The 27,951-nt window shown below is 33.5% G+C and overlaps 2 protein-coding genes across 2 annotated transcripts; both read left to right on the forward strand.

The window, feature by feature from the left end:
* The first annotated feature begins 284 nt into the window (after window positions 1-284).
* Window positions 285-6,781, forward strand: LOC133300826 (uncharacterized). The gene is made up of 4 exons (XM_061500413.1): window positions 285-1,340; window positions 2,316-2,798; window positions 3,185-3,834; window positions 4,404-6,781. Exons 1-4 carry the CDS (start codon window positions 285-287, stop codon window positions 5,398-5,400), a joined length of 3,186 nt encoding a protein of 1,061 aa, XP_061356397.1. The 3' UTR covers window positions 5,401-6,781.
* A 9,884-nt stretch (window positions 6,782-16,665) lies between these two features.
* On the forward strand, window positions 16,666-27,814 carry LOC133300824 (alpha,alpha-trehalose-phosphate synthase [UDP-forming] 1-like). The gene is made up of 17 exons (XM_061500410.1): window positions 16,666-17,032; window positions 17,290-17,387; window positions 17,579-17,967; window positions 18,692-18,806; window positions 18,981-19,082; window positions 19,228-19,378; window positions 21,165-21,253; window positions 21,906-21,954; window positions 22,570-22,670; window positions 23,425-23,612; window positions 24,436-24,553; window positions 26,001-26,174; window positions 26,251-26,373; window positions 26,462-26,549; window positions 26,699-26,829; window positions 26,953-27,051; window positions 27,416-27,814. Exons 1-17 carry the CDS (start codon window positions 16,666-16,668, stop codon window positions 27,812-27,814), a joined length of 2,781 nt encoding a protein of 926 aa, XP_061356394.1.
* The last annotated feature ends 137 nt before the right edge of the window (window positions 27,815-27,951 follow it).

Genomic DNA, 27,951 nt, shown 5'->3' on the forward strand with positions numbered 1-27,951 from the left:
ATGAAAATATTATCTGATATATGATATTTTTATTTTCCATCATTATAATTAACTCAATATTCCTTGAAAAAATTTAGATCTATCACACATATTTTCGTAATTTACCCCAAAAATAAAATTATCATATTGTCAGAATTTTTTTTTTTTCTCGATAAAAAATATCATCTCTGCCAAAATTCAAATATACTTTTCTTCCTCGGTAAGCAAATTCTCAACTTTGGGACTTGGAAATGAACAACTATCTGAAGACTGAAGTTCACAATCTGATCACATCACTATCTTCAATGGACCTGTCATTGCCAGGCCCAAATGACACAGACGACGACGTTTTCTTCGATTTGCTTCATCACTGCCCCTTTCCCCATTGCTCCGACAACGCCGATAACTCGCCGGAATCTTCCGCCTCTGCTTCCATTGTTTGCGGCCCTGACCCCCACCCTACAACCTCGGCAACCACAATCCGGCGCCGTTCAATTCGCCGTGGATCACTGGTTAGGGAATCGACAGACGCCGATTCCGAAAGCCATTTGATCAACGGTGCCAGCACCAGCTCCCGGAGTATTCAAAATATTGAAAATTTGAAGGAAAATGAGAATTCTGAGGAGAAATGCGACTCATATGAAGGGAAAGTTCGTTCCTTTCCATCTCCAAGTGTTGTGACCGAGGAATCGACGTTAACTACAGCTGCAAACGATGATGGACCCGGCAATTCCGCTGACTCGGCAGCGGAACTCGGCGATTCCCCTTCGAATTGGCTTGAATATGCAGTAGGGTTGTTGATTAGGGCAATTTTGTTTCAAATTAAAATTTTCTTTGTGTTGATAAGGTACCCTGTGCTGTCAATGTTTCATGCTTGCATGTTTTTTATGGACCCATTTGGAACATTGAGAAAGGGCAAGGGTTTTTTGTTGGGGATGTTTGGTAGAGTGTTGTGTTGTGTTGGTCCTTCAGCTCAGAGATGGTTCAGGGAGCACAAGTCATTGTTGGATGTTGCCTTTAGGTGTGGATGGGGTTACTTGTGGTCAATCTATGTTTGCTGCATTTTGTTTGCTCTTTTGGTTTCCTCAATTGTGGTTAGTGTGTTTTTGGTCATGTTCTTGGTGGAGAAGCCATTTCAGATGAGGCAAGTTTTGAATTTTGACTACACCAAGCAGAGTCCTGTTGCATATGTTCATATAATATCATGTGCTGGTGTTGGTGTCGGGCAAGCTTCTGAAAATGACATAATAGTTAGTAAGTGGATGGGTGGAAGGGTTATACCTGCTAAACAAAAGGTGCAGGTCACTGTTTCATTGCTGGTGCCAGAGTCAGATTACAACAAAAATCTTGGGGTGTTTCAGGTATCTATCTAATTCATTTCAATCTAAAGAAGCTTTGGCTTGACATGAACTTCTCTGCATATTTGCTTTTTAGCCTGTCATTGTGAAGTTTTACTAGTTCTGCATCTTCTCTTAATTCAAATGCGAATGGGAAAGTTCTATGTTGGTGTAGGGAACTGTGATGGCGAATAAGCTATTTGTGGTCAGTAGTGTATACTTTTGAAGTGGCAAGTTGGTGCTAGTTCCAACTCCCAATAGAAATAGGTACATCTTCTCTATATGGCAACTTCAAAAGGTTTGAGTGGCAAGTTGGTGCTAGTTCCAACTCCCAATATCTTCTTGTTTGCGTTATTTGAGTATTTTGTAGTGTTGTAAACATGATTTTAGAATTTCACGAATTAGTTTTATTTGAGATGAGTTCAAAAGCTTCTATGATGGCTGTGCTGCTGTGGCTCAAGCGCAGCCATTGGAAGGGTTTCTCAGACATTGAACTCATCTGGAAGGGATTCAACAGGCTAAGAGTCCAATTCTTGGCGCCCTGGTCTAATTGTTAAATTTTAATAGATAACGACAGGGTAGGTAGTTATCAGCACAATCCTCTTCCATAATAAATGTCAAGTGGACTTTCCTGTGAAAGTTGTGTTGGAGACTAACACATTTCTTTGGCCTTTTCGTAATAGCTAAAACCTAAAACTTTTAGCTGAAGTGTTTTTTTTTTTTATTGTTATTTTGTGTGTATTTGCTATGTTTCCTATCATTATGGTGTGGGTGCTTTAAAATAACAGTTAGATTTATTGGACAAAGAAGGGGATTAATTGTACTTGTGGACTGTTTGATCATGATTTCTTTAAGCATATATAGGTGCATTCTATCGAAATTGTCTTTTCCTTGTACTTGTATCTTCCTGCTTAAAGAATTAGAACTATAATGAATTACAGTTCATAGTTTCCCGTTGCTTGCTTTTGAGTTTCTTCTTTGACTTGTATCATTTTATAGATCAGGGCAGACTTCTTATCTTCTAATGGTAAAACAATTTCAAGTTCGAGCCAACCTTGCATTTTAAAATTCAGAAGTGAGCCTATCCGCCTAATAACAACTTTCCTCAAGATTGCTCCTCTTGTTACTGGTTATATATCAGAATCCCAGACCCTGAATGTCAAGATAAGAGGTTTTGTTGAAGGGGATGTACCTATTTCATGCTTAAAAGTAACCCTTGAGCAGCGAGCAGAATATCTACCTGGTGCTGGCATTCCTCAAATATATGAGTCATCTATATTTATTGAATCAGAACTTCCCTTATTCAAAAGGATTATTTGGCATTGGAAAATAATCATATTTATATGGATCACAATGATGGCATTCATGATGGAGTTACTCTTTGTTCTAGTGTGTTGTTGGCCTATAATTATTCCACGAACCAGGCAAAGAAGTGGTTCTGATCGCAGTAGTGGTACCCAAAACAATCTTCAGGCACCAAAGGTGAGCCATCATCTTCACTTCAGTATGCACTGGATCATGATTTGCTTAAGTATTATCTGTTTGATGGTTTCCTGTAGTTATCTTGATTTTAAATATTAGAAATTCTTATATGTGGCTTTCTGTTTTTTTTTGTTTTTTTTATTTTTTTTTTATATATCTTAGTGGGATACTATTCATCTTGTTGTTTATAATGATTTGTTCCTTTTTTCCATTAGCTCCCAAACTATGATTAGTGAAGCAATAGCTAAGATTTTTCTTTTGTTGTTTCTTATACATTTGGTTTTGATTCCTGATAGAATAAAGTGAGTTGATTTTTCAAATGAAAAATATGATTCAATGTTAGATGATGTTTGTTCACTATCCTCTCTCCCTTTTCTCTCTTAAAGGATTATCTGGAGCTACATGATGATGCCTATCCTAATGGAGCCGAGCCTTCTTTCTCTACTTGGAAAGAAACAACAGGTTCCACTGCTGTGGCCGAGAAAACTACCTCTGCTACTGAAACTGATGTACAGGAGATTCCCCCAGCTTCCTCTGTAGTAATGCCATCCAAAAGTTTTACAACAGATGGTTCACCTCCTGTTAGGTCTGCTGATGGATCTACACTTGGTCAGAAGGTTGATGTACCAACCTCCATAAGTTCATCTATCCCTGATCCTACTTTTAAGCCAACAACAGGTGCAGTGACAGTAGCTGCACACACAATTGTGGGTTCTGACAAGTCTAATTCGCAAAATGGATCAGTTGTTAATCCTCCCCTGTTTAACTTTGGGAATGAAGTTGTTCAGTCAACAGAGGTGACTGCTGCTGATGCTCCATCAAAGGAGTCTACTAAATCAGGTCCAATATTAGGTTTGGATAAAGTTGCATCGTCAAAGAATCCTGATGCTGATGCTCCGTTAGTTAACTTTGGCATCAACGAAAATGTTGACAATGTTCCCCAAGTCTCATTTACTTTCTCATCATCAGTTGGTGGTGAATCTGGTGGACTCAAATTTGGTTCTTCTTCTGACTCAAAGCTGACGAGCTCAATCAGGTTAGTGTATGTAATTTTGGCTTGTTTTAAAAACTATCAAAATAACTGTTGTACTCATCTAGATATTTTCTAGTTTAATTATAGATTTGTGTCTGTTCTGCCTGTTCTGTTGATTTCTTTTCAGTAAAAAAAAAAGAAAAAAAAGATTTTAGCTCTAATGAGTTATGGGAGTATATTTTTCTTTCACAATAACTTCTACTTTTCCCCATGTTTGCTATAATAAGTTGTCTTAATTTAATACTTTTCATTCTTCCCTGCTACTGTTCCGGTGTCGTTTGATTTGTAAACCACTTTTTGCATTCACTGTTTTATGGTCGTAGACACCCCTAATTTATCAAGTGGTGATTTATTGTTATCTTTAACTTAGGTTCTCATTTTTAAAGTGAATTTTGAACTTCTTTTGTGTTTACTTTTTGCAATTTGACTGTGATTTCTGTGATGTATCATAATTCTACTGTTCTTATCGACGCACTGTTGATTTGAATTTGTAAAGAGATATAAGGGATCTTACATCATGTTTATTGAAGTGTTACAATGAACAATATATTAAATGTCCCCTTCATTTGCAGCTCAACTACTGTTCCTGTTGCTGTTGATTCAATGCCAAAAGTTCTTGAATCCGATAATGGTGATGCTAAGACTAATATAGTTACTGGATCTTCTGCTCCCTCATCAGAGCCAGCTGTTTCATCTGCAGCATCGACGTCATTGTTGACATCACCTGCAAATACATTTACTTTTAGCAACAGTTTAAATCAAAATAATGGACCTGTTGCTTCAAGCGCTACACTTGCCTCTCCATTTCCATCTATTGGTACAAATAATTTTAGAAGTCAGAGTATATTCAGTAGCTCTTCCCTTGCAGCAAGCAGCAGCATTAGTGCCATTGCAACTTCCTCTAGCACCCCGGCGTTAATTGCATCCAGCAATAGCAGTTCCTCCACCCAAGTGGTGGCATCTTCATCTCCCACAACTTCCTCTTTCAAATTTGGATACACTCCTTTATCATCGACTGGCACAGAACCAGTGGAAACCATGACCAGGCAGGATGGAGGAATTGGTAATCTAGGCAGCACTGTCTTTGTAAGCTCTTCTGCTGCTGTTGGTAGCACAGGGAGTGGCATTCTTGGGTTTAGTTCCCTGGCAATGACCACTATAAAAAGCCAGTCTCAGGATTCTGTCTTTGGCACTACAAGTGGGTCTGTCCTTGGTATGCTGGCACCTTCTGCTACTAGTGGTTTTACAACTTCTACTCAGAGTCAGTCAGTGGGATTTGGTTCATCTGCATCATCCCCATTTTTTGGGTTGACTGAGAATATAGCTTTTTCTACAGGGAGTTCATTGTTTACTTCTTCAAATACCAGCGCAAATATTTTCAACTCGGGTACAACTTCTAGACAAAGTACCCTTGCTTCCTCTTCGGAAGCCAACCCTGTTACTGTTAGCTCCAATAGTACTTCAAGTTCTACTTTTTTTGCACTTTCTAGTTGGCAGCCCAGTACTGGTGGGGGTGACAAGTCTGGTCGAAAATTTGTGAGAGTTAAACATAAGCAGCGTAAGACGTAAGACCATTTTTTATGAAAATTTTCTGACACTGCTGCAGTCTGCACTTAGTGCTACAAATGAATAAACTCTTAAAGGTGACTGATTCCTTAATTTGGCTGTTCAGATAGCAATCTGGACAAATGATGCTATTAAAGCAAATCAACATATGCAAGCTTGTCATTGCTTCTTATAGAATGCAAGGCTTAGCTTTTCACAATTTTGTAATAGTATGATGTGATTGAACATAATCTACTGTACTTGTAATGGTTTTAGGTAGTTCTAGATCAAGATTTGGTCAGTTATGATGTTGACAAAATCCCTGACATTCTCGTTATTTGTATCATGGGCAGAAATAGGCATGAATTTATGGCTTAGCTGGTTGTCGCATAACTTACTTTTTATGGTGTAGCAATTAGTACTCGTGTATTCTGTGTTGTAACTTTGTATAAAGAAGGCCTTTTAAAAACAATAAAGAAAAAAGTACCCAAAAAACAAGGAGGGAGAAAGAACCTACTTGGGATAGTGTGAGACATTATATAAGAAGTTACTTACGGTGATCAATGGTTTCTCTAATTATTTGCAAGACCAAATACCAGATAAACCAACAGGAAGATGCAGAAATGAAACTCTGCAGCGACAGGTCCTGGGGTCAAAGATCTTTTGCTAGGTGAGAGATCAGGCTACCAGTTTCTAAGACAAAACCCTTCAAGCTGCAAATAGAAACTAAGAGCCTGTTTGGATCCTCTTATTTTTAAGCTAGAAGCTACTTATAAGTTAAAGTTAAAAAAAAAAAGCTTAAAAAAAGAAGCTAAAAACTGTTTGAAAATTACATAAAAATTTTAGCTTAAAAATTAGTTAAAGCACATATTTCAAGAAAATTATTTCTCTCTCTATCTTTATCGCTCTTCATTTTAAAAAAAAGCACACAATTCAAGAAAAACAGATAAGAGGTTAAAAAAAAACTCCTAGGAGGAGCTTTTTTCTTCATTATAAAAAAAAGAGTTTTTCGTTATAAGAGCTTTTTCCAAAACCTGTTTGGCCTAGCTTATGCTTATAAGTAGTTTCTAGCTAAAAAATAAGAGGATCCAAACTGACACGAAGAATTGGAGCAGGTCAAAACACAGAAGAATCTTTGGTGCTCTGAATCATCTCCATCACAATAAAAATGTAAAATTTCAAGCTCAAATTTATGGAAATATATTTATGTGTTTTGATGCTACAAGTTGAATATTTAAATTTCATGACTGTGTATCTTTACAATTCTCTTCCAAAGACATTGACTAATTGAAAAATCTTATTTATGCTTTAGTTATCCATACACTAAGTCATGGAATAATTTTTGTCCAGAATTAAAATCACCATAAATCAAAAAAATTAAAATATTAATAACAAAATTACTTTCTTCTTCCTCCACAATCATTCATATCACCATCTTTAATGTGTCCCTAACCCAACCACCGCGTCGCGTCCATTGCAGCTCCAACCAACCTTGCGCCGCCAGATCTGCCAGCAATAGCGCGAGCTTGAACTGAACCGCTGCAGTCTGGTCGCCGCACTGCAGGTTTGTGTTGATCACCATCCATCCAAAGATGAAGCAAACATGTTCTGCTCCACGTTTCCACTTTCTTACTGTTTAGGGATTAGGTTTTTTTCTTCTTTTTGCTTTTCTTCCTTTTTTTTTTTTTTAGTTTTCTAATTTCCTTATTAGCCCAACCCAAACTTTTGAGTGAGTGGGCCGTTTGTGTCTTTTATTATTATTCTCACATTTTGGTTTTTTTTATTAGTTTATAAACATAATTGATCTTCCTTTATTAGATTTAAAAGCTCAAACTAATGGGTTATGATAAAATAAAAGGTTTGATGTTTGTCATTTTAAATGACATAAGTAGGGATGAAACTGGGTCGGGCCGGCCTACAGGGGCCTACGGCTCGGCCTACATCAGGCTAGACCTGACCTAGTATATTTTGTATAATAGGCCGGACTCAGTCCTTAAAAAAGTCTGTTTAATAAAAAGGTCGTAGGCCTACTTTCAAAAGGCCGGCCCTATAAGCTTACAGGCCGGCCTATATTGTAATATTTATTTTAAATAAAATAAAATAGAGTAAATATGCCTTGAAGAAAAAAAAAGATATAAATTTAATCAATTGCAGTTATTTATAACTTAATTATATTCGATTATATTTAATAGAAATCTTACTTTATTTCTTATATAGGAGGAACCAACATCTCAACATGTTAGATTGTGTATATGAATATATTAAAAGATTTTTGGGAGAGGTTATACTTACTACAAATATCATGATGTGTTTGTTTGTGAGATTCATGTAGTTATTTTAATTTACATAGTATGAATTTGTTTGTTGGATCTAATGAAATATATGTTATTTAGTTTGAGCATTTTGCTTTTGAAAATGACTTAAATGCATATTGTATTAGTTTTGTTATGATTCATGATTCTGCTTGGACGTTGAAATTATGATTTCTGGTGTAGCAACATAATTTGAGTACTTTTTAAAGTTGATTCATGGTTCTGCTTAGAAGTTAAAAATTAACAGGCTAACAGGCCAAGTCAGGCCATTTGTTTTTTTATAAACGAGTCAAACCAGGCTAATAGTTAGACTCATACTAGGCTTGGGCCAGGCCAAATTGAAATTTTTTGACGTAGGCTTGGGCTTTTCAGGGCAAAGCTTGGCCTAGCCCAGCCCACTTTCACCCCTAGACATAAGTTATGTCATTTTAGTCATTTTAGGAGAGAGATAGACACAAAGAATAGAAATCATGAGAGAAAAAATAGTTGATTTTTTTAATTTAAATTTTAAATAAAAAAATTATTTGTCTATCTCTCTCTTAAAATGACACAACTTTATGTCATTTAAAATGACAAATATTTTTTCCTAAAATAAAACAATAAAAGAATAAAATTAACTAGTCTAGAATTAAACAAAAGACAAAAAAAGAAGTTTAAAAAATTAGACCGAAGGAAATATATTATGCTGTTATGTATTTATTACCTTTGGTTTATATATATATATATATATATATATATATATATATAGGGTTTTGCATCTATCATTTAACATGACCACAACAACTTTCCTATACACACAACATTTTGTGGGACCCGCAATTTTTGAAACTAAAAAAAAAAAAAACTCCGGCACGCAAAACGAATCTCTATAACATAGCACAATCACTTTTCCTACAACATAACTCTTATAAAACCCTTATATATATATATATATATATATATATATATATATATATATATATATATATATATATATATAATATATTATGATGTTATGCATTTATTACCTTTGGTGTGTGTACTAAAAAGTTTGACATCAAATCTTAACCGTTGATTTTCGTCAATCTGACGGTTATAATTTATAAGATTATATTTATTTATTAATTAATAATTTTCAATAAATTATAACCGTCGATTATTGAAAATTAACGGTTAGAATTTGGTGTCAAGAGATCATATCTCTCTCTCTCTCTCTCAATTGGCGCATGGGAGCTAAGCAGGTATGAATGAGAGCATGTGTTCGAATCTCTCCAGTATCACCTTTGGGAGGGGTTTAAAGCCTTAATCCTGGACCCGCCCCGAATCGAATTAGTTGCGAAGCAATGAACCGATTGGAATATTTTCCAAAAAAATAATAATTTCAATATAGTTATAAATGGTATTATATTATTTTTAAATAATCTTTTGATTATTTAACTTTGAGGATTGTCTTTAATTCAACTTTGGGTAAATTATAAATACCTTTCATTTGGTTTACTCTAAGATCACTTACCTTCTAATCGTTTTTAAATCATCTCCATTTTTTTTCCATCAAACTCCGTCTAAATTCTGATTTATAAATGGGAATATGAAAAAATACCATTGGTTATAGCATATGATCCAACTTTTTCTTTATTTTCAACGATTTGAAATTCAGCCTTGTACAAATATATATGCAATTATGTTGTTTAATATTTAGGAGTGAATATTCGTTCTCTGTTTATGCATGGGAGGAAATGAACAATTTATATAATTTTAAATGACGTTTGGCTCAACTTGGGTGAAAAAAAAAATCGCTAAGAGGTAAGTAATAAAAAAAATTAGAGTAGACCAAGAGAAATATTTAAACTTTACCCTTTAATTTTTAATAATTTCACGTGACAATGAGAATTAAAGAATTTCTAGTTGCGGATAAAGTTTACAATAAAAGGTAATTAAAAAAAATTGAATTTGAAGATGACAAATGACATAGAACCCACATACAGAAATTTTGTTTTATACAAATAGCAAATATTATATTAGATTATAGTTACATTTCACTTCAAATAATATGTATTGCTATAATTTAATCTAAATATTTTTAATGTTGTAGATAACTAAATCACGTTCTTTGGGTCAATAAACTATTGTTCATACTAATATCCAGCAAATATCAACTCATGCATTTTGGGCGCTTATAAGTTTTGAATAGATTTGCATAATTTTAAGAAAAAAGTATTTCTGCAGGCAACGAACATAAAGTTATCCTAGTGGTGAGAGATATGGGTAGCTATGTAATAAGTTGTGTATTCAATTCTGGTAAAGAATTTTTTCAAGCAGTAAAGATAAAGTTATCTCAAGTGAACTCGCTCAAAATGACGTCATTTTTGGATTATAAGATTAAAAAACTATAATGATAAAGACTAATATAATCCTGCAATATATTAAAATTATAAAAACACTTTGATTTTTGCCTCAAAACAATATTATTTTGGGCTCACCGAAGATAACTTATTTTCATTGCCTGAAGAAATTTTTTACCGAAATTGAACACACAACCTATTACATAACTACTTATACCCCTCACCACTAGACTAACGCTAGTCGCTTATCTTTTTATTCATTAAATGTAAAATTGATTGATTGCATTTGACCACAACCAATTTAAGTTAATTTTGATGATTATAAACGATTGAATGCATATCATCATAACCCCACACACACACACACAAAAATGCAAAAATCACAAATGTAGTATTCTTTTGTAGAATTTCGGAAGTTAAATTAAAGAAGCCTGTTTTTGGAGGAAAGAATGATTGGGGTGGTAACGCATAGCATAGATAGAAAAATGCATAAACGTTGTTTTATATGATATATTAGATTATTATTTTTGCTGGCAAATGGAATTGTGTTAGTCACGAAACTTCTGTTATAAGTGAGTGCGTTCCACTTCAGGATTCCAACTCTATTAGTTTACTTATGTTACCCTTCTCCACAAAATCTACGCAAAGATCAAAGACAAGTCTCATTCTTCAACTATGACTACCTTATGTCCTTATGCATGTACATCTTTTATCTTTTTGTTTGAAGAGTAGAGGTCTCCATAAAATTTAAAATTAGAGAAATCTAATACAGTAATTTAATTTTAGAGATGTATATCATAGACGGAAAATACAAATTGAATACTGTGAAAAAACAATGATATATATTTTAATGTTATAGAAATTGTTTTAGTAAATATAGAGAGAAATCAATAACAAAATTAGAAGTTAAATACTTATTTGTAATTACAAATTGCATTTTTAATTGCTTCGAACTCTTGAGTTGACCGATGTGCCAAGTGGCCTATTTTTAAGAAAAAAAAACTACTACATAGTCGTAGTCGACGCGCAACTTATGATTCATGAATTTCCTAGAGTTAGGCCAAGAAAAAAGGAAAAATAATATGTACTAAAAAAGGTGGAAAATAAACCCATAAAAAAATATTTATATAGGGCATGTATATAGATATAGCCCAAAAGTAAATCAAAGTATAACAAGTGGATTCGATATTAAATCTTAATTCAAATTTTTTAAGATATAGGGTTAATGACTTCTTTTATTTATGTGATCTTGTTTATTTTAACCTAACCAAATTATTCAAGTAAAAAATTCAAACCGACGACATATGTTTTAATCCAAAACTTAAATAATTAGGTTTATGGGTTTTTACTTAATCTTCAATTTGATACAGCTTGTTGTGACTGAGGAATCCTTATAGCTAGGTTACGGTGAACCTTAACTTACAAATCTTAATTATTTGGTGAACTTTTAAGAGGTTTATTCGCCATTTTCCCTTATATAATATATCCTTGGTTAATCATTCCCAAGTGACATTCAACTTAATTACTCATTCATAGACACTTAAATATCTAAGATTAATTTTAAGGGGATTATTTCAATGGGAAATAGGTGTGTAAATGGGTAAGACGGTCTAAGAAAACTTATGGCTCTACATTATGCCAAACTCGGCGTATTACATATAGTCTAATAGATAAGGCTCGGGTTTTTAAAAAAACATATTTAGAAAAGAGGCTATAGGTTTTCTTTTACATATCGGGCCTATAAACCTACGGCCGGCCTATATCAAGTTATATATTTTAAATAAAATAAATAAAATTATTATTTTAATAATTTTGAATAATGAAATAATATTATTTTAATTATTTTTTAATTATTGAATATCTAATAGAATTAAACCTATGTCAAGTCTTTTATTTTTAAATATAAATTAGACTAAACTTATAATTTGAGCCTGAACAAAGATAACAGACTAGGTCAGACTAAAGTATTTTACACAAGTCTATTAAGCCAAAGCCTAGTCTAGTCCACCCATTTACACCCCTAGTGGGAAACAAGTTCTCTTATGTTAAGAGACAAACAAAGTGGAGTCCACTGATTTTAAAAAAAGAAAAAGAAAAAGAAAAAAGGGAGGCACATTTATCTATGTGAGAGCAACATGAGACTATATGTAATACCTCAAATTAATAATAACAATATAATAATAATAATAATAAAGTAATAATAAAATTAATAAAATAAAAATTAATTAATAGTAACAATAAAAATTAAAAATTTAAATAATATTATTACGTGTATCTTAATTCAGCAATATCTAAGTTAATAAGAATGAGTCAGCTTTTAGTCAATCATGAGTTGGAGATATTCTGAGCCATACGAAAACTAAAAAGAAAAGGAAAATAATCATAAGAAGAAAAAGAAAATATTTATAAAAATTGTTAGAAATTTTAAAGTGTTACACTGTCATTTCCCTAATTTTAATACATATTGAGTATAAGACTCAATCTTATAAAATCGGACCGACCCCGCCAGGTCGACCCAGAAATCGGTGAACCGGTCATATAACTAGTCCAGTTTTCATATTGGACCGGTCATGTTACAGAACTGGTATGACCCAGTGCGAGCCGGCTGATTTTCGTAAAAATCGATGACCCGATCGGTTCAACCGGTGACCCGGTCCGGTCTATAAAAAAAAACTAATTTATTTTCATAAATTAATGTCTTCTATTTTTTTACTCTAAAACACAAATGATTTGTTTTCTTTTGAAATATTTGAATGATTTGTAGCTTATTAACTTACATAGATTATGTACCTACAACACTGATATTATCTTGATTATGCAATATACAGAGAATTTTGATTTGATTTATAGTTAGAGATGTCGTTTACTGAACTTGAAACACTAGTATCATAAATATTATATGTTTGATTGATCTTTTGTTGGACAATGATGTGTAATTTATTATTTTCATACTAAAATATTTGAAATTGATATATTTTTTTGAGGTAAGATCCTTTGACACCGATGTCAAATTTCAAATTTGACACCTCATCTTATAGTCGTTAGATCAAAAAAGATCAACGACTCTGATTTGTAAGCATATGACTCCATTGATCTTTTTTGATCTAACGGCTATAAGATGATGTGTCAAATTTGAAATTTGACACCGGTGTCAAAGGATCCTACCTCTATTTTTTTTACAAGTATTTAAGTATATTTATAATTTTTTAATATAAATTGTAGATTTACATATACTTACCGGGTTATGCGGTTAAACCAATGACCACTAGTTGAACCAGTGACCCAGTACCTGGACCGGGTTAATAACCGAGCTGGGTTAAATAACATTGGTAAGACTAGTTATAGGGAAAGTGGATTCTCTCATGTTAAAAATTCACATGATATAATCATATAAAAAATTTGTATTTATTTCTCTCTTCACAAACATTAAAGGGGTATATTGGATTGAGATTTTAAAGAATTTTTTTTAAAGGATTTTAATGGATTGATTTTAGACAAAAAAATGCATTGATATTCAATTAGGATTTTAAAGTATTGAAAAAAAATCACATGGAATTCAATTAGGATTTTAAAAGATTATTTTAGAATCTATCCAAATCTGTTGGTATTCAATTAGGATTTAAACAAAGACAAAATAATATTGTGGTACTCAAAAATCTGACTGTTTTGGTGGATTTTTTATTGGTATAGATTTCATAAGACTTTTTAGTGAGAAGTATAAATAGGATGCATTTTTCACAATCTCACCCTAACGCCTAGAATTTCTTGAGATTTATATATTGTAGTGCTTCAATGCTTTTTCTTCCTTTGGCGGGTCAACTCGCTCACAATCGGGTTCTGCCATTGGAGTTTCTTCAAAGCTCAAAAATAACAGATTTTTGAGCCATTTTCATCACAAAACAACCCAGAAATAACAACCCTACAAAATTCTAATCTAATCCATATCAAAAATAGCATATTTTTTAGCGATTTTTGAGAGATTTTGAAAGTTTAAAATATGATTTTGCAAGTTATGGGTCGCGATTTTTTTAGCACGAAAATGTATGATTTTTGTATTAAAAATAACATAAAACAGTGGGTAAATAACAGGTGAATAAAATTCCTCAAACTAATTTTCCTTTTATATCAATCAAACAAGATCGATTTAAAGAAATATTGAAACTTTCATAATATGAACCCTATGTTTCGTAACAATACATTCATGAATGAAATTACTTCGCTATAGGAAACAATTTTAAATAATTTTTGTGCCAATAGATAATTAAAAACTTATTTTTCAAAAGTCTCGAAGCAATTTAAGGTTTTAATGTATCGATTGAAAATAATTTAGTAATTTTCTAAACTTTCATGTAATAAAATCCAGAAATTCATATTCGAAATTTTCTTAGAATATTCAATGAAAAATACATACAATATTTGGTTAGAAAACTCTCATCACGTATAATAAAACCCCTAAGATTTCCAATATCAATAGCAAAAAATTTCAAACGAAATTTTATCATGAACTATAGGTTTTATATGCAAATTTTGAATTATTTTAATAAATAAAAAAATTGTTGGTCTCATAATTATATATGCAAGCTCTTATATCAAATGAAGAAAATAATTTTTAACCCATTGGTCAAATCCAAGAGCAGTAATTAGAAGATGCTAATGTGTGGAGGGCTAGTATAGATATTTGGAAAGCTATTGCTTAATAGGACATAAGTTTTACTGATTGAGAAAATTATATTAAGTTTTACTTTTTTTTATTAATATCATTGCATTTCTTTATTTATTTTTTATTGACTCTTGTAATTTTGAATGTTTGTTACAAATTCATATAATTTTTTAAAATCTTATAAATCTATATTATCATTTCAAATCTTATAAATTTTATTAAAATCCAATTTTATAAAATATTGATTGTAAAAAAAGTAGTTTAGAAAAGTCTTCAAAGTCAATGTTATTAAAATTGGCCCGGTGTTTGATCCGGTCTAGGTATTGGGTCTCTGGTTGAACTGCATGACCCGATAATTATATGTAACTCTATATAATTTATATTAAAAAATTATAAACATAATCAAATATCTAAAAAAAATATAAAAATTTCAAATATTTTAATATAAAAAATAATAAATCACACATTATTATCCAATAAAGGATAAAAAAAATATAATGATCGTGATACAGAGGTTCAGTAAACGACATCTCTAACTATAAATCAAATTAAAATTCCCTAACAGTGCATAATTGAAATAATATTAGTGTTGTAGGTATATAACCTATGTAAGTCAATAAGCAAAAAAAATACTCAAATATGTCCATTATGATTTATTTTTAAAAAAAATTGGATTTTTTTTTGGGATCGGGCCGGGTCTTCGATTTTCACAAAAATTAGCCGGGGTCGCACTGGATCGCACCGATTCTAATACATGGCCGGCTCATTCTTTGACATGGGCCGATTTTATTAACATTGTGTAAAGTCACTACATTTCCACATAATTTTTTGTAAATAATCTCTAAGGATTTTTTATTTAAAAGTAATCTTTTAAAATTCCAATCCAATACAACCCTAAACAAATGAGATTCAATTATAATCTCTCAACATTAATAAAAATAAGAAATATACACAAAATTTTTAGGAATTTGATAGATTAATCAAATTACTCAAAACTAAAAGCATAAAATGAAATAATTGAAATATAATGTGTTTGGTTTTGTTGTCATCTGCATGGCAAGCAGCAACACGGTTGAGGGAGGTTGTATACATGCGCTCCTTTTTTCCTTTCTCTGAAGCCCTTTGAACTCATCCACGCCTTTTAACTTCGTTATTTCTTCATGGTTTTATCACTTGTACAAAATCATGCTGTGTGAAAATCATCACAACTCAAGAGATCTATCTGCATTCTGCAAATCATCATCAGGTAATTGCCTTCTTTTCTCTTTCAAATTTCTTAACAAAACAATGTATCAAGTTAGGTATATTGCTGCCTCTGATTTAGCTTGCTTATATAGCCTCGTGTCGTGTCATTCTTTTTATCCATTATTGCAAATAGGTTATGATTTTTTTCTTTTTTTCAATGCCTCTGCAAAATTTGCTCTAGGTGTGTTAATGGGTATTTTGTTCCTTGAAACTGTTTTCTTTTCTTTTCTTTTCTTTCTTTCATTATTTTTTTTGTGAGTTGTTGTGAATGTTAAATACATTTATGCTTTCATGATTCAAAGTGAGTTATTGAACATTAATAAACTAATAACTCTATTCAGTTTAAATTGCCAGCTTGTTCTGCTATTTCTCTAATGTGGTAAGAAACGTTGCAATTTGTCTCATGTTTAGTTCAGATGCTTGGCTTGTAATCAATAAGAATATGATCAGTAAGATTTCTTTCAATGTCTAATAAGAAAGTTTGTTTCAATCTATAAAGACATTTAATCTTGGATCATAACATGCTTGCTATTTTTCTTGAGTGACAATTTCTCTCATTTGGTGAATAATTGGAATGTGACTGAAACTTTGAAAACAAAATGTGTAACAAATTAATTGGAGTGTGCAATTATTCCTGTATTTGTTTGAGTATGTGATTGAGCATTATCAATTTTTGAGAGATTATATTGTCTTTGAAGAAATCAATTTAAGTGAAAGGACTTGACTTGGAAAATTTTCAGGCCAAGCGTATATGCCAGGGAACAATTATAACTGCACTCCTTTAACACCAAGATCTAGATTGGAAAGGCTTTTGAGGGAAAGAGAGCTAAGGAAATCCTCAAGGAATTCTCAACCGACCGATGAGGCAAGAGATGGCAACAAAGAGGCAGAACAGTTTTATAGTGATTCATTCATAAGTGAGAATGAAATTTCGGGTACTAATAATGAGGAAGAGGTCTCGGAAGTTCTTACAGATAGAAGTCAAAGGCAAGATGAGCGGCCATACAAACAACGTTTGTTGGTGGTAGCAAACAGGTTGCCTGTCTCTGCTGTTAGGGAGGGTGTGGACTCATATCACCTTGAGATCAGTGTAGGCGGGCTAGTCAGTGCACTTTTAGGCAAGAAAAAGTTTGTCACCTTGCATTAATTGATTTTTAATTTTTATTGTTTTGGTGTGGTTCAATAGCTTGTTTCTGATTTATATATGTATTGTAACTCAGCTATGCTAGTCACCTTTGATGATGATCTCATAGAGGTCACGACAATGATAACTATCTTCAGAACTTTCTAATAATAACTGGTTACTTAGAGAAATAGATTGGATTTTTCTACTTTTAAAGTGGAGGTTGAATGAAGTTTGTTATATCTGTTGAAGGTGTAAAGGAGTTTGACACCAGATGGATTGGGTGGGCTGGCGTGAATGTGCCTGATGATATTGGGCAGAAAGCATTGACTAAAGCTTTAGCTGAAATGGTATTGAATCTTCTTTTTTCTTTTCTTTTTTTATAATTGAAGTTTGTGTCAATTATAATCCACATGCATGAAGGTACATGGTCTCCGATCATTGTAGTGATTATCAAGCTGGTCTTCTCTTTGCAATATACAAGACATATACACAAACCATCAAATACATTGTCCTCCTAATTATGCATTGTTAACTGCAGCGATGTATCCCAGTGTTTCTTGATGAGGAGATAGTTAATCAGTACTATAATGGTTACTGCAACAACATCTTATGGCCTCTATTTCATTACCTGGGGCTTCCGCAAGAAGACCGACTTGCTACCACCCGTAGTTTCCAATCACAGTTCGATGCATATAAGAAGGCAAACCAAATGTTTGCTGATGTTGTGAATAAGCATTATGAGGAAGGAGATGTTGTTTGGTGCCATGATTACCACCTGATGTTCCTTCCAAAATGTTTAAAAGAGTACAATGACAAAATGAAAGTTGGCTGGTTTCTCCATACACCTTTTCCTTCCTCAGAAATACATAGGACTCTGCCATCCAGATCAGAGCTGTTGAGATCTGTACTTGCTGCTGACTTGGTGGGGTAAGTTATTCATGCATCTCAGTGTTCGGAAACTCGTGCTATTTATTTAATTTTGATAAGGCAAGTAGGGTGGATTAGCTTTTATGTAGTATGCATACAGAGGGCATTGAAATCCATAAGCCCTCTCCCTAAAAAAATTAATGGAACTTTCTTATTTATACTTGGTGACTGTGCAATGCTTTGGTTGTTCTGGTGCTAGGATCTGTGCCTTCAAACAAGGTTGTTCCGCTTCCTTCAGAATATGCATATTGCATGAGACACCATCATGCTATAGCATTGACTCAATCTGCTCTAAAAGTCTTATGCTTTATAACAATGATGCAACACTTTTGTCTCTGCGTCCATATGGTTCACTATCTCTGAAACAGTTACCATTTGAAAGTGATATGTTTTCGTTATTTGTATTAACAGCTATTGTGAAAGAGTCCAACTTGATGTTGATTAGTGTAGCATATTTACTTGATCAGTTCCTCTTATAAATAGGCATCAACAACATGCACTTATAACAAGCAAATTCTGTTAAACAAAATAAGGTGTGCACACTGTGATAAGTACATAAATGTGTATCTAAATTTATCTTCCAGGTCAAGATTTACTGTTCTTTGCTTATTGCTTGCACTATTTAGTCAAAAATATGAAGCGGCTACTCTGTTGCAATGATTTTTAAGAACTAGAGACAAGTTATATATTGTGATATTAATATTTACATTTGTCTGCATCCCAGATTCCATACATACGATTATGCTAGGCATTTTGTTAGTGCTTGTACTCGTATTCTTGGGCTGGAGGGTACACCTGAAGGAGTGGAAGATCAAGGGAGGCTAACCCGTGTGGCTGCGGTATATCTGAACATATTCTCTTTCTTTTCTAACTCTATTTATCTAGCAGCATAACCGAAATTCCATCTTTTCTGTAGAATGTTTATCAGCATTAAGTACCTTACCATTGAATATCCATCCCTGATTTCCTTCTCATGATGGCAATGTTTTATTTTTGGGACTGTGAAACTTCAGTTTCCTATTGGGATTGACTCTGAGAGATTTATTCGAGCCCTTGAACTCCCTGAAGTCCAGGAGCACATGAAAGAACTGAAAGAAAGATTTGCAGGCCGAAAGGTAAGAGCTATATATGCTAAAGTCCCAAGTTCAACAGTTTGACAAATTGAGATTATTCCTTATTTTCTTTTTTCTGTTCAACATCTGCTTGTGTCTAATAAAAGTGCATCATTTGAATCACTTATTTTTAAAATCAAATGGACAGGTAATGTTGGGTGTTGATCGTCTTGATATGATAAAAGGAATTCCCCAGAAAATCTTGGCATTTGAGAAGTTCCTCGAGGAGAATTCACACTGGCGTGATAAAGTTGTCTTGCTGCAAATTGCTGTACCTACTAGGACAGATGTTCCTGAATGTATGTTACTTCTCTAGACATGTTAATTATTCTTCAAGCATTTTTATCCATTGATTGAGACTCTTATTTTTATTTATTTTGTTTGTGATCTAATTTATTTATTGGCATTGTTTTTCATGGTTGAGACACCGTTTGTCCTACAAATACAATTACTGCTTATATTGCCTAAGATTTTGAATTTTACAGATGTTGCTCTCAGAAAAAGTAAAAGTTAGAGTTTCTTTAAGATAACTTTAACATATTTAGACTAGATTACCAATTTGGTCCTCCAAAAATTCACTTGACATCAATTTAGTCAACCAAAGATTTTGATATTAAATAAGTCTTTCAAGGATTAAAAATGATCCTTACTTTTATGTACAGTAGCTTGATGAAGGAACATTTTGATGTCCCATTTTATTTCTTGGAGGACAAATTTGATGTCAAAATATTCAAAGCACCAAAATTGATTTCAAGTAAATCTTTAGAGGACCAAATTGGTAGTCTAGTCAAATTTACTACGAAGACTAAGAATGTAACAGCCCCAAACCCTGTAGCAAGATATTGTCCGCTTTGCCCCGCGCACAAGCACCGTCGAGCTCACGGTTTTACGTTTCGGGTTACCCCCAAAAGGCCTCCAACAAGGAAAGGTATCCACACCCTTATTTAAGGCATGCTTCGTTCCCCTCTCCAACCGATGTGGGACATTACATCCTCCCCCACTGGGAATACAGCGTCCCCGCTGTACACACCGGTCCAGGGCCAGGCTCTGATACCATTTGGGACGTTTTAGCGCGCAGAGACAGAAACATCTCCTCCTTCAGTGGCTAAGGGCGCTCAAGCGCGAACCAGGATATCGCGCTTAAGCGCCCTGGTGCGCGCTTAAGCGCCCATTTACACTGAAAGACCTGATGCTCTCTGCCTCTGTGCGCTTAAGCGCCCAGATGGAGGCTTTAGCGCCCGATAACGCGCGCTTGAGCGTCCCGTAGCGCGCTGAAGCGCGCGGGGCCTGTGTCCAACATACACTTTTATTGCTCTAATTTGTCATAACGCGAGGTACAGTGCTCCAAATGAGATGCGGTTCGAAGCCACGCGTAGCTAATGATTAGAAGAAGACATTTAATAACCTTTGGTCTAAGGATATAAGAGTATGATGTTAAGCTTAATTCATTTTATTCCGCAATGTAATATGGTTATGATCACGCAATTGGGCATTATAAATTCGGCATGTTTTAAAATGAAAAATTTATCCGGATTTTAATTGAACCCATGTGATTGTAACTGCGCTTAATATCATAATGCGATGTTAACAAACCGGTTCTAGAACGGGGTGTTACAAAGAACATGGATTCAACTTCTGTAGGTAAAGGCGCACATTGCCTCTATTTTAAACCCGAACCTTTATTATACTAGTGGGAAGAGTCGGATTTTCAATCAAAAGGAATCAATCAATTAGAACCACTCAACCCCACCCTCTTCCCGAACACATCATTTGTTTAGATGGCATGACTTTCCTTGGTCATTTTGTATCCTCTTAACATTATCAAAATCTTGTTTTCACCAATTACTAAAAAAGGGCAATCGCCGGTGCAAAAAGGCTCCTCGATTTTGCGAAGGTAAGGGTCAATTGTACTCAACCTTACCTTGCATTTTTTCAAAGCGACTATTTTAACCTATTAGTAGTCACTCAAAATTTCATATCCATGAATTGTAGTGCATTTTCTATTTTCCTTTCTTTTCTCCCTTGTAGTTTCTTCTTTATTCTTTGTTTGTTGGTTAAGATATTGTTGACTTAATGCTTTGACAGATCAAAAGCTTACGAGCCAAGTGCATGAGATTGTAGGACGCATCAATGGAAGATTTGGAACACTTACTGCTGTCCCAATACACCATCTGGTTGGTGTTATAAACTTCTACTTATGATTATAGACATATATGTCTTGCTTGGTGCTTGGAGATGCTATGAGTTTGGATGCTAGTATCAAGTATCTATTATTCAGATTCTCATTGAAAACACAAAATTTCTCATCACTTCTATGTATTAAATGCCTTTATTAAACATACTGATCACCATTACTGAGATTTTAACTATTGACTGTACATATAGTTAGAGAAGAATCTATCTATGTTGTTGAATAACAAGAAACAAGAGGCATATGATGTATTCCGTGTGTCTAATTTACATACGGAGGCTCTATTATATATATTGAATAAAATAATTACATCATAAAGAGTCACCGACGTGGGACTCTAACAGTTACAACATTACTACTCTATTTACTAATACTCACAACACTCCTCCTCTAGCTAGAGTTTGTAAATCATGATTTTCTTCTTTTTTTATCTTAGAAATATTCATGTAACTATAGTGGTTCTTTGCACACACTAGTCATGCATTTTGACTTGTTCATCATGCGTCCTTGTCCAGATTCCAGAAGATGTTACAAATGAAGTGAAGTCGTTCTGATATACAAAAAACAGTTGTTATTGTTATTGTTATTTAGCATATCATGTGAAGATTCTGAACCATCTCTTTCTATGGTTACAGGACCGGTCACTTGACTTTCAAGCATTATGTGCACTCTATGCTGTCACTGGTACTCATTTTCTGCCCAAACATACAAGATTTAGACCCAAGCTGGAGGACATTCTTTTGCGATATTTGGAAATAGACTTCATTTATCTTTCAAAACTCTTCCTCTATTGTTTATATGCTCTACATGCTTTAACTCCTCTGCTTATAACATGCAACTTGCTGTAGGAATAATTGAAAAATTATTCATATTTATTTTTGCTTTTTGGAAATGAATGATGGATTTCATATTTCTTGCACTGATATTTGGTTTTTTTAAGTTCATCAAGAAAAGAATAATTGAAGTACAACAAATTTATAGTTGTTTGAAATACTTTGAAAGAAATACTAGAATATATGAAAAACAATGTCAATATTTTTTCTTTGTATTCACCTTTTTTGGAGGATCAAACTTTGTGTTCACATTTGAAATATACTTCCTGCCAAACAAATGTCATGTTTTTCTTCCCCTTAATGCATTTAAGGGTTGACCTTAACTACTCCAGGGTATCCGAAAATGGCAACAGGTCCAGCAAATATTCCTTCCATTCATTATATTATAAAAGTCATCTTAAGTAGTTTTATTGAACTAGTATTGAGTATCCATTATATGAATCAGTCTGATTTACATGTTGTTTAGATGTAGCACTTGTTACATCTTTAAGGGATGGAATGAATCTTGTCAGCTATGAATTTGTTGCATGTCAAGCTTCCAAGAAAGGGGTTCTCATTTTAAGTGAGGTAATTCATTTTTTTAATGTCTTTTTTTGGGCTCCTTCTCTTGGGATACTCTGATATTTAATTGCTCTTCATATTGAGAAAGCTGTACTTTGTGTTTTACTTAGATCACCATAATTACAAATGATACTGTCATTAAGTATAGTAATTGTTTAGCGGTAGTGCAGGTTTAGCTCTTTTTGCAAAATAGTAAAGCATGAAAGCAAATGTATTGTCATTTAATGAATAAGACTTCCCTAACCTTAACTGGGCCAAGCATGCCAGGTCCTAAAAATACTAACAACGTGTGTTAGTCTCTGCATGGTGTCTGGGTTCAATTATGGGATTCGTGTGTATGAAAAAGTTACTATTGGAAGATGTCTCCGCATTCGGCGCCTGACCCTATGCTATGAGATTAGTCTCTCACCTATCGAATCCAATAAAAATAACTTGGTTTTAAAAATTTTCCAGGCTCCAGATTAGAGCTTGGCTTGTTGAAACAAAATTAGCTAACCTAAGCAGACAACTTCAGTTTTCTTTTTATTTGATTTTGTAGCCTGTTACTGAATTTTGAATGGAAAGTGTTGATTATTGGCTTCTTGTTCAAGACTCTAGCAGGAATGCAGGATAAAATTGTAGAACATTTCTTCTATAAAATGCATGTCTGTCTGGAAATATCATTTTGTAAAAATGAATTTTTATTATAACATTAAAAATCACTAAGTGACTGAGCTTTCAATATCGTTCAATTAATTTTGAATTCTTTATTTGTTATCAGTTTGCAGGTGCAGCACAGTCTCTTGGTGCTGGTGCAATCTTGGTAAACCCATGGAACATCACAGAGGTTGCTGCTTCTATCGGTTATGCTTTAGATATGCCAGCGGATGAAAGAGAAAAACGGCATCAGGTTAATTTCAAGCATGTGACAACTCACACGTCACAAGAATGGGCTGCAACTTTTGTGAGGTTTTAATCCCAGAAAAATGCCCTCATTTTGCTTTTCTTGAATCAATTATGTTCCTTACTTTATTTTCCCCGTAAACCCACCGTCCTACCTGTAATAGCAAGGATGTGGTGGAACAGTTACAGATGACAACTTGATGCCTTGAGACTGCTAATAACCTATTTTTTCCATTACATTGTTTTGACGAGGGCTATGGCCTGCTATAGCATGACAGTAAAAGTTGAGAAATTCTGTTCTATGAGATGCATATGTAATATCATCAGAAATGTTTAACGTGAAAGAAGATGTCAGAGAACTATAAAATCATTGATGTAACCTTACTCAACAACTTAAGTTTTTAGGTTGAAATAGTTCTTTATATGATATCAGAGCCGACGTGACTAAGTGGTCATGGATTCGATTCTCACCACCCCTATTCTATTAATATTTAATTTCTTAGCACAATTAGATTGTGTCTAATGCATCATCCACCCTTAGAGCCCAATGAGCTCTCGTGTGAGGGGGCGTGTTAGAAAAATAACTTAAGTTTTTAGGTTGAAATGATTCTTTATAGAAGATAGAAGAGAGGTTTAGTAGTTCTTTTTCTTTTTCTTTTTTCTTTTTTTGTATTCAACATATCAATTTAAGATGAGTAGTTAATTGACTATGTAGTTGTCGTCAAGAAGTATCAATGGATAATTGGAAATTCTGTCCTTGAAATAAGTAATAACTATATTGGTTGGTGCATTGGTCTAGATTCTGACCTTACCTTTTATGGTGTCCCATGCCACTTCTAATGCATTTCGTGATTTTTTAATCTAAACACATGGTTTCCTTTTTACACAGTGAACTGAATGATACCATTGTTGAAGCTCAGCTTCGGACAAGACAAGTTCCTCCATTACTTCCCAACAAAGTGGCAGTTGATTGTTACTCAAAATCCAATAACCGATTAATTATACTGGTAAGCTGTTAGATAACCAAACACTGACTAATGAACTGTTCCAAATGATTCTTCCTATCTTGTGCAATATGTTTTGCATTTGTAAAATAGAAACCAACTTGACTTTACAAGAAGTACAAGTGCACAGCACATGTTAAGAGATATTCATATGAGACCTTATATATTTCCACTTGCCTTTTGTGAATAAGTGAGAAGACCGCCTCTGATTTTCCATGTTTTATATCTTTTTGTTTTATTTATTCTTTTGTGTTTAAATTTCATTCAAGGAGACCTCACGCTATAAGCCTTTGCATTGATTCTTTGTTACCTCTTCTATGATGAGTACAATTAAGAATAATAATTTTGAAGATAAAAGCAAAACCTACCTATAAACACCGAGTTAAGAACACTAAACTGACTATTGTTACTTATCCTATGGTTGTTTTGTTTTGGATATCTGGCATAAATAGAATCTCAGTTGTATTTGTAGAATACCCTTTGCAGTAGCTGCTATATTTAAAGATTAAGAATGAGAACTTCCCAAACCTAATAGGATACCTAACCATGCAGATCTTTGAACCTGTATACCTAGTAGAAAGTGTTAACTTGGCCGCTTTTGTTTCTGTAAACACTTGGGTTTAAATTACTCCTCTTACCCATCTTCATTAGTCATCTTTTACCTTTTTAATGGAGAAACTGTTGTTGGACACCCCTTAATCCACCTAGAGGGATATCTATAATTTACCCTATTACATATTTTATCATTCTATGTAAACGAACTCCGACTTTCCATTCTTATTAAATTACAAAGTAACACGTACCTATAAATTATTAATTGAATTGGAGCATCGCATGAAGAAGTAAGTATTGTTATAATTACGAAGAAAATATTGTCAAGTTTTTTAATTTTATTTTTTGGTAAGCGAAAACATTGTCAAGTTTAATATGGTATATTGGTTGATGAGTCTTTCATTTATCTTCATTTTGTTTTATGCGTTGTAGTTCAATGTTGAATTGAATTATTATATTAAATCGTTATTTTTCATGTTTAATGTTATGTATGATCCGATCATATAATTAATTTTTTAATAATATAAACTTTTTACATTTGGGTTTTATATGAGTAATTACTTGATTTGAGATGTAATTTGAAGATATTTAATCAGTTTCAGGTATAAAAACTTGTTCTCTCTTTTTGCCTCTTTCTCTCTCTACATCAGAAAATCATAGAGATTGATCATTGGATATTGGACTAATATACCTGAGTGCAATTTGTGTGCAATTTTGTCCAATTGGTGGTGATTATTCTTCTGAGGGAAATGGATGTTCAAAGAAAAAAAGAAGAAGAGGTTTTTGTGAAGTGAATGTCATTGTCATAACTGCTCACAGCTTGTGTGACGCTCTTGGTATCATTATATGTAGTTCCTTTTCACCAACATTATAACATTTTGCCACTATGGCGCTGCAGGGTTTCAATGCCACTTTGACTGAACCAGTGGATGCCCTTGGAAGGGGTGGTCAAATTAAAGAACTGGAACTTACATTGCACCCAAATTTGAAGGAACCTTTAAAGAAGTTATCTGATGATCCGAAGACAACAATAGTTGTTCTGAGTGGAAGTGATCGAGCTGTCCTGGACAATGTACTCTCCAGAAAAGTTCGTCTGTTTTTGGATTTTCAGCAACATTTTCTTTTGCACTAACAACTACTTTGTACAGAACTTCAGTGAATACAATATGTGGTTGGCAGCAGAAAATGGGATGTTTTTGCGACTTACTTCAGGTGAATGGATGACAACCTTGCCTGAAAATTTAAACATGGATTGGGTCGATAGTGTAAAGGTAAATTGGCTACATGAAAACTAGTGTTTCATATATTTAGTTTCTCTGATTTCAAGTCTGAATTTGTTCATATTTTTATAAATTTCAGCATGTTTTTGAGTATTTTACTGAAAGAACACCACGGTCTCATTTTGAGCTTCGTGAAACTTCAGTTATATGGAATTACAAGTATGCAGGTATGTGACAATGTTCTTTGTTCTTCCCTATTCCTTTTCAACGTACTGATTTTCTTCTAATAAAATATTTGTGCTGATACACATCATCTTCGCTGCAAAAGTGAGCCTTTTATGGTATATTGCTAATTTATTTTGACTATTAATATTAGATGTTGAGTTTGGAAGGCTTCAAGCAAGAGATCTGCTTCAGCATCTTTGGACAGGGCCAATATCAAATGCATCTCTTGATGTTGTCCAAGGTGGTCGATCTGTTGAGGTCCGGGCAGTTGGTGTGTCGAAGGTACAAACAATTTCAGTTGGCCAGCAGAGTCTCTACTCTAGCCTTTTCTGTTCAGAAGCTTTATTTCTACATGCTAAGACCTGACCTTTTCTTTTTGCCTTCCTACTTGGAATTTTGATATAGGGAGCAGCTATTGATCGTATCCTGGGAGAGATAGTTCATAACAAAGGCATGAAGGCACCAATTGATTATGTCCTATGCATTGGACACTTTCTAGCAAAGGTGCTTTTTATATGATTTTCTATTATAAGTTGTGGCTTTGTGTTGTTAGAAACTCTTAAGCTTGCACAATTTAAACAACTAACACATGCATGAGATATATCATTTATTTTGTATTAAGTCTATCATGATTGACGTCAATAGATTGTTGCCTTGTCACATTTTGGTAGTTATACACAGAACTCAACAGTTTCTGTGAACCTCTATTATAAAGATTAAAATTAAATTCTCAAAGGGAATATTGATTTTAGATTGATCAAAATCAGTACAAATGACAAGTTATAGCTAAGACTTCGTACAACCTTCTATTAATTGATTAAGAAAAATAATGATTTACAAATTTATTGGTGGAAATCAACTGTTTCAGGATGAAGATGTCTACAAATTTTTCGAGCCAGAGCTTCCTTCTGAATCATCTTCAATAGCAAGAGCTATGCTATCCAATTCTTACAGGCCATCATCTCTGCCAAAATTTTCAGCCAACAAAAGTGGGTCTAAGGCATCTCGTTATAAGAAGCAACATTCATTGTCAAATATAGAAAAGAGTCAAATTGATTATGCAAGCGGTGATGCTTGGAGACCAACATATCGCGATCGAATATCACTACATGAAGGTTCTTCAGTGCTAGATCTTAAAGGTGATAACTACTTCTCTTGTGCTGTTGCACGAAAGAGATCAAGTGCACGCTATCTTCTTAAAACCTCACATGATGTTGTCAATCTTTTAAGTGACCTAGCGGATCATTCTTCATCACCATCAACTTGACTGACACACTCTTCTTTCATTTTAACTATGTGAAGGTCAGAAAGTTTTGGAAGGTCTTCTGTTGCCTTATTGCTACAATTTATTGTTTTTTCTTAGTGATTGTCTATTGCTAAAAGTGCTGACTTACTACCTACTCA

This window comes from Gastrolobium bilobum, unplaced genomic scaffold (genome assembly GCF_033153095.1).
Source record: "Gastrolobium bilobum isolate Gb01-03AN ecotype WA unplaced genomic scaffold, APGP_CSIRO_Gbil_v1 utg33563, whole genome shotgun sequence".
Lineage (NCBI taxonomy): Eukaryota > Viridiplantae > Streptophyta > Magnoliopsida > Fabales > Fabaceae > Gastrolobium > Gastrolobium bilobum.